The sequence below is a fragment of the Symphalangus syndactylus genome, chromosome 21 (assembly GCF_028878055.3).
Source record: "Symphalangus syndactylus isolate Jambi chromosome 21, NHGRI_mSymSyn1-v2.1_pri, whole genome shotgun sequence".
Taxonomy (NCBI): Eukaryota; Metazoa; Chordata; class Mammalia; order Primates; family Hylobatidae; genus Symphalangus; species Symphalangus syndactylus.
The window spans coordinates 22,293,864-22,301,770 of NC_072443.2; the positions used below are offsets into that span (position 1 = coordinate 22,293,864).

At 44.6% G+C, this 7,907-nt stretch overlaps 1 protein-coding gene across 13 annotated transcripts in view; it reads right to left on the minus strand.

Moving 5' to 3' along the window:
- RIOX2 (ribosomal oxygenase 2) overlaps positions 1–7,566 on the minus strand; it is a 28,245-nt gene extending 20,679 nt beyond the window's left edge. For 2 of the 13 annotated variants that reach the window (XM_063630570.1, XM_063630565.1), the window contains exons 1-4: positions 7,261–7,478; positions 6,681–6,871; positions 5,957–6,102; positions 2,272–2,742 (exon numbers count right to left, since the gene is read on the minus strand). In XM_063630570.1, coding sequence (XP_063486640.1) covers positions 2,272–2,742; positions 5,957–5,983 — 498 coding nt within the window. In that variant the 5' untranslated portion in view covers positions 5,984–6,102; positions 6,681–6,871; positions 7,261–7,478. Of the gene's footprint in view, positions 1–2,271; positions 2,743–5,956; positions 6,103–6,680; positions 6,955–7,004 lie in introns of those variants that run through there. The other 11 variants (XM_063630566.1, XM_063630571.1, XM_063630569.1 and 8 more) reach the window with 11 other exon arrangements.
- Positions 7,567–7,907: the final 341 nt, after the last annotated feature.

Sequence of the window (7,907 nt, forward strand, 5' to 3'; positions counted from 1 at the left end):
GTGCAAATAACTTATTATGGCTCCCTGGTTACCTCCTTACTCGTTTTTAAACTAACTATACTAATAAGCTTTGCACAGTCTGAGACCCAATAAACAAAGGGCTGCATGTTCACTCTAACAGTCTCTCAACCTGGCCAGGGATAAACTGCTTCTAGACTTTCTCTATTCTGACGTTAATATGCCCATTACTAAAGAAACACACACAATGCCAAACCACCTCACAATATAGTACTTAGAATCCAGACTCTAGTGTAAGAGGGTGAGCTCCTATGGCTTATAGGTCTCTCCAGTACTGGTGATACAAAGAGATTAAAAAAAAAAAAAAAAAAATGCTCAGCACAGTGGCTCACACCTGTAATCCCAGCACTTTGGGAGGCTGAGGCGGGTAGATCACCTGAGGGCAGAAGTTCGAGACCAGCCTGGCCAACATGGCGAAACCCCGTCTGTACTGAAAACACAAAAATTAGCCAGGCATGGTGGTGTGTGCCTGTAATCCCAGCTACTAGGGGGGCTGAGGCAGAAGGATCACTTGAACCCAGGAGGCGGAGGTTGCAGTGAGCCGAAATCGTGCCACTGCACTCCAGCCTGGGCAACAGAGAAAGACTCTGTCTCAAAAAAAAAAAAAAAAAAAAAAAAAAAAGGCACATCCTAATCTGGCCTGAGGGCTGAATTTGGGCTGAGAAAGCTCATCCTTCCTGCTTTAATAAACTCAGCCAGAGCCTAGTCAACAAGGCAAAAGAAACAGGTTCTTGGACACTGGAATCCCAGATGAGGAATGTGCAGCACTCAAGTGGATGAGTAGAGAAAAGCCCTGCGGGGGATGATTCTAAAGTAGAGAAATGACAGCCACAGTGGATACCACACATATGCCAAATATCATCTCTCTGCTGGTCTATGACCAAAGTACATGTAATCAAATTCACTGAATTCATTTATGTTTAGCGTGCTCAGGTTTCTAAACACCACTCTTAAAAGTGCTACTTCTAGCCAAGGACTAGCTCAGCGAGAAGCTTTTTATTGATGGTGTCCATATTTTCTGAATTCAAATCATAACTTGGTCTGACAAATGATTTGTAAATTCTTTTTGAGCGCGTAGGCCACAAGGTTAGCATTTCAGGGACATTTCAACTTTGTGTGATAGCTTGAGATGGAATAGCTGGAATCAGGACTTGTCTTGAAAAATCTAAGAGCGCTCATACTTCATACAGAGTATGAATAGGTTCAAGATCTTTTAGACAAGAAAGAAAGGGAAGGGCATTCACCAGATGAAGCCCAGTGGGATATAACAAGCCACCTCAAGTTAAATCACTGGAAACACTATTGGTAACTGACAACAGAGCCCCAGAAGCCATCAATAAAGCCAGAATCCATTCCTCTTGACATGGAACCTCACAAACCCCTCTCTTTCTCCTCCCATGTTGCTGTTTTGATTTAATGAAGGGTCACAGAAGGGGGTTTCTGAATGGGGATAAAAGTTTATCTAAAATTCAGAACAACCCCTCACCTATTCTGGACCATCTGTCATGAGATGAGATACAGATCTCAAACCTTGAGGAAAACAAATTAGCTCATACTAAATCTGCATTTTATAAATGTAGAAACCGAGCATAGAGGAGGCAAATTATTTCCCAAATGTCAATCCCTGATATAGAAAAAAATTTAAAAATTTGCCAGTCCTCTGCATTTGCAAAGCAAAGATTTCCTCCACCTATTAAGCCTTACCAGGAGCAGTTCCAGGTACCTCAATGTCACCCATTCGGGTGTTACTAAGGGTGAAGTCTCTTTATTGAACTTGCATCTAGCATGTGATCTGGTCATGGCTCTGAAGCCTCTATTTAGATGCAGGCAGTAAAGGGAGGCAACTTCGGGAAAAAATGATCACCTTGATGCTGTCGTGCCTTAAATTACAGTGATGTGACAAACCAAATAGAAATGTCTATCATATAGAAAAACAAACTGGCTCACAGAACATACTCCTGCAGCTGTAGTGCCACTTTAATAACTTTATAAACTTGCAGTATAATTAGTTTTGCAGCTCAATGATACCCAACAATGTCTACCCTGAGTTGTTGGAGTTTCTAACAGTCCAACCAAACATAACACATAATCTTAATCCTAGTTAGAATGCATTTAGACCAAAGAGGTGCTACCCCTTCTCAAACTGGCAAGAGGCTAACCATCATCAAACCACGTATTCACCCTTGAGCTGATATGTGGCCAATGTTAGTACTTTAAAATGTATGAGGATTCTGCAATGGGGAAACTGGTTACCTTAAATCTCTGAGGTTGGTGAAACTGAATCGTCGCCCTTTTCTGATCGAAATCTTTTCTCAGCTGAAGAAAGTGTGCTTTGCCATCTTTATTTAAAACCTTCTTCTTCCCATTGACACACCGGCAGACATTCACATCTCTTCCATAGTACATCCCCCGGCTGCACAGACCCTTCAGATCTGTTAGCTTGAACAGGGACCCATAGTATGTGGCCAGTGCCGGGTCATCTCTCTGAATGAGAAGGGGCTTCTGCTCCCAGAACTCCTTGAAAAAAGTCTCTGTCTTGATGGGCGAGATTAAACTTTCAAAGAGACTACTGGGACTGTCAAAGTTTAAAGCTGAAGGCCCCCCAGCTGCTTCTACCTTCATCTGCTTGCAGGGAACCGGCCCCTCTTCCTTCCCACTCCCTGCAGGCTTTGCTTTCTTTGGCATCGTTCTGTCTTCGAGACAAAGCAGTAACGAAATGCAAACCTACCAAAAGAACAAAACACACGTGGTTAGGTTTACAAGGTGTGCCAGCACTGGTGTTAGTGGATCGCGCGCACACACAACTGAATGACTATTGCACCTAAATGAGAACTCTTCATAGGTCAAAGCTACTTCCCCCAGGATAGCAGACAGCCTCAAGCCAATGCCATTTCTTCTAAGATATGATTCAGCCTCAACCACCACTCAGATGACATATTCATCTAAAGAAGAACGTGTTTTTCTTTTACACAAGCACTATGTCATGGCATTATTTATTAGGCAGTATAATTACCCCAAAGAAACCTATTCAACTGTCTCAGCAGTTCCTGCAGATAGGTTTAGCCTGTGGCCACTGACACAGCAAAGTCAAATATCTTGGATTTGGCTCACATCAGCATCAGGGCCCACATCTAATTAGATGTACTCTGAATTACAAACATTTGACTAGAGAACAACTAACAGCCGCCCACTGCCAGGTGCTCCTCACCGCAGCAGCACCCCAAGTGTTGCGCAGGTCAATCAATGCGCCCTGGACCTGCGGTGTCCCCTGGTGGCCGGAGCAGGCCACAGCCTTTTCCTGTCTCCACTAACCACCTGAACCTGCTCACTTCCAACTCTGAGCTTATTCCTGAAAACTGCCACTTTTATCAGAAACTCCCCTTCGTTTAAGGAAATAAAGCCCCTAAAGGCTGAAAAGCGAAGGCTGAAAGCAGTTATATCTAAAGTCTTGAAAAAACTATAACTTTTTAACTGAAGATTTTAAATAATATCAATATCATTAACCCCTAACACAGCACTTCGCCAACTGTAATGTGCACACAGATCGCCTGAGCATCTCAATAACATGTAGGGTATGATTCACTAGCTCCAAGGTGGGGCCTGAGATTCTGCATTTCTAAGAGGCTGCTGACACTGCTGAGTAGTAGAAGCCACACAGCCCAGCCCTGCAAAGCTCCTTCAGAACTGCCTCCAAACCACAGCTATTGATACTTAGAGGGCAGGTCTCCCTCATCTGTTTCCAAGAACTGTAATTCAAATTATTTAAATTTCCTGAGACTGCAAAGTTCTAAAAGTCCTTTCCCTCTGGGAAGGGACTCCATCACTTTCAACAGATTCTTAAAGGAGTCCCTATCTCCCGACGAGGTTAAGAACCACTGTGCTTATAGAAACCAAAATTTCTCAAGGACTTGTTATTTATAAATGGTACAGTTTCCTACTTTGGTGAGTTATCAGAATTGCAAGAATACTGTTTGCTGTTCTTTTGTCATTATAACTAAGCAGTATTTCAGCTACACTGTAGACTAAGTGGAATTAATGTTCTGGCCTGGGATACTTCCCAGGCATCCTGGAACGATGTGTTGCACTGTGTGATGTGTTGCAACTTATAAAAGAACCTTTAGAATGAAACCCAGATGTAAACTGAACAAAGCAAGAAAGGAAATGTCAAAATATAAAACCCTCTAAACAGCTCAGGTCCTTCAAAAGACCAGGTGCTTTTGATAAGGAAACACAGGACATGGTGGAAAACTAATACAAATTCATACTACAGGAGAGGGGTAAAGCTTGAAGCTTAGAAAAAAAAATAAACTTTAGTGTTTAGGATATGTGGTCAGTAAGACACATTTTCTGAAAATGTTTCCTTTAAGTGAAACAGACCAGCTTGAATTCTCAAGGAAAGAATTAAGGCTTCAGGAAGGCAGAGCATTGCTAGTACATGGAAGTCTCAAGTGATGTAGAAATACAAAGAGATACAAAAATGGATTCGGGAAGGTGTACTGCTTATGCAGAAGAGGTTCCATAGCGGGCCTGACTGCTATCCCTTGAAAGTGCAGCTTGTGGCCGACGTCTGAGAACTTAAGATTTTGGGAGAGTTTCCACCACCATTAACTGATAGGAGTGGCTGACCATGCCTAAAATGTACAATCATTACAGTTTATACCAACACCTGCTTTCCTCTGGGAGTCTGGAAACGTTGGTATGTGCCAGGCAGGGGTGGCCTAAGTGACCAGCCCCCAGTAAAAGCCCTGGACACTGAGTCTCTAACAAGCTTCCCAGGTTGGCAACATTTCACAAGTGCTGACACAACTAGTTGCTGGAGCAACTGAACACAGCCAGTGTGGCCGCTCGAAGACCCTCGGAGCCTTGCACTTGGTCTCCCCAGAACTTCACCCATGTGCCTCTCCCCTTTGCTGACTGTGCTTGGTATCCTTTCCCTGGAATAAATCAGCCGAGTCCTCCTAGCAAATTGCTGAACTAAGGATGGCCTTGGGGACCACAGTACATTGCTCACATTTAATTTTTAAAAACTTAGATTGGTTTATTAGGTTTGTATTACTAAAGGCACCCTATAGACCAATTTTATATTCAGCCACATATCTCTTATCTTTCAAAATTGGTCAGTTTAAAATTTAAGGGGAGAGAGCAGCAGGAAGATGCAAACGAAAAGCTTGTTTTTTTTTAAGCATAATATATGAATACAGTATAAGCACATTCACCAGAAAGTGTGGCTAATCAAAGAATGCAAAACACTTAAGCCAAAATAAAATCACTTAAAAGAATCTTTCCCATCTACAATCACTAACAAACCCCAATACTGTATAACAAATGCTTTCCTTAGAATATAAATTTCACTACCCATACTGCCAAAAGTTACATCATTTGTTTCTCTATGTTCATGTTGAAATGACTTGAGGCTCAGTTAATTGGAGCCTAAGCTTAGAGGTTTCTGGGCAAATACACTATTTCTCTGATTCTCACACTACTCAGACTGTAAGACAACCATTCCTCTTAACAGCTTTCTAGAGCAGAGGGGAGAATAGATGAAGCATCCTACCACATTAAACATATAAAAGTCTTAAGGTACATATCACAATTTCGGAAACAGCAAAAAGTAAAACACATATCTTAGAATCCAATACTGTAGTAATTAAAGAAGACAATGCTTTGTCTAGAATAGTACAGCCAACACAATCTTGCCCATAAGCCTCAGAGACCACCCCAGTAGGAGTAAATATTTCTATAAAATCACAGAAAAGTTTTTGAAGAGCAATTGTTTTCCATTTGAGTTGACTATAAGCATTAAATGTAAAAAGACTAAAAGATTCACAGTTCATACTTTGGTGACTACCCCACAGATAAACCCTATAAGAAAATCAATGTTGACAACCATACTATAGGCAACAGATAGAGAGTCACTATATTTTAAAGGTATCCTAACCTCCTTTTCTAGAATATTCAAGGACATGAAGACGTGAGGAAGCTCTTGAAGGAAAGGATTTGTATATCCCCGGAAACAAGCACGGCGTGGTACATAGGAGGTCCTCAAGAAATGTTTGCTGAATTTTTCACATTTTCATCTTTTGTCTGTATACAATTTTGGAGACAAACCACAAAGGCCTTACACAAAACAGTTACAGAAAAAAACAGATGGCTTGTGCAGAGGGGATTATTTTTCTGATTGTAGCTGTCACTTCAGGATTCAACAGTATCGTAAAAGCTAAAAGGCACTTTAGACATCAGCAGCTATTACTAAATCGGGGAGGGAAGTATGAGTTTCCACATCCCCTGGGCAGTTTTACAGAATGTAGTTCAGAGTCACCAGCAAGGTTGTTAGTATGCAAATTTCTGGGTCCCTTATCAAGCCCACTGGATTGCCACTTCTGATGGCTGGGGCCCAGAATCTGCATTAACATAATACGTTCTCTAGATGAATTTTAGGTCCACTAATGGAGGACAACAGTCAAACGCAGCTCAGTTAAACACATGGCTGTCAGAAATTATATATTGCTGGTAACAAGGTTGCCCAGACTGATCTAAAACATTTCTTTTTAGCTCAGAGATATGTTAATCAATCCAGAGGGAAAACTGGTTCTCCTATTGACCTAAAGGAGTGATCAGCAGTTATCTTCTTAGTTTGATTTTAGAGAGGAAACGGACTATACCTCAGTGTATTTTGGTGACCATGAGGTTACAAAGCTTGATGTCCAGGAGGCAAAAACCAGTACCAGCAGAAGCAGCTGAGTAAATCAGGTTCCTCCGCACAAAGATGAGCCCAGTGACATGAAACCCGAGGCACCAGATTTACAGCTAACGAGTGGGGAAATCAGATCCTCTTCCTCCCAGTCTATCCTTCCTGAAAACAGTGAATAACCTGGTCTCAGTAACCTGTTGGACAACCCAGCTGTCGGCCAATCGTTGTGGAATTATTTGCTGGTAAATGAATTGGAAGCATATGATGTAATGCAGCTGCTCTTCTCCCGACACACCTGAACTTCAGATTTCACAGCTGTAGAGCGTGTCTCTTAGGCCCGACCTGACGCCCGGCGGCGCAGCCCACGTGGAGGCCGTGCTTGCACAGGCAGTTCTGCCACCACCCGGCGGAGGCCAGCACCACCCTCCTTGCTAAGCCTCCAAACTTTCCGTGCGCTCTTCACTGGTGTCGCGACCATTAGCAGGCCACGTGTGCGACTCTCTGTGCCCAAAGCTTCTGCGACCCTACCCCTAGACCCGGGCCGCACCCACCCTGCCCCGGTCTCCGGGAAGGTGGGACGTCTGGGCGCGCGTCCCAGGTCCCGCAACCACAGCGCCGGCCACCGAGGCTTCTCGCCGACCGACAGGTCTCCCAGACCCGTACCCGAGGCCGGGTGCCTAAAGCAGCAGCGCGCGCCCCGCGGGATCGGGCACTACCCGGCCTGCCCCGGCGTTGGGCTGCCCGCGAGAGCGCCCCACTCACCTGGCACGGCCTGTTGCGCGCGGCCGCGAACCCACTGCGCTGCGGCGCAGCGGCTGGAGGCGGGGCAGCGTGGGCACGCTCCGGGCGGTGCTCCAGCCCCCGCCCCGCCCCGCCACGCCGGCCCGCAAGTGGTGGAAGCCCCAGGGCCTGGCTACCCGGCTGTGTTCCGTGTTCACACCCGGGCGTTTCTTTAGTCCGTATGGAAGGAAATAAATGGCCGGTTTATTTTTCCTTTTTTTTTTTTTTTTTTTGGTATGTGAGGCAAGGTCTCACTCTCGCCCAGGCTGGAGTGCAGTGGTGCGATCTTGGCTCACTGCAGCCTCCACCTCCCGGGCTCAAGCGATCCTCCTGCCTCGGCCTCCCAAAGTGCTGGATTATAGGTGTGAGCCACCCACCCGGCTCTCCTTTTTTTTCTTTTAACTTGGGGCGGGAGGAG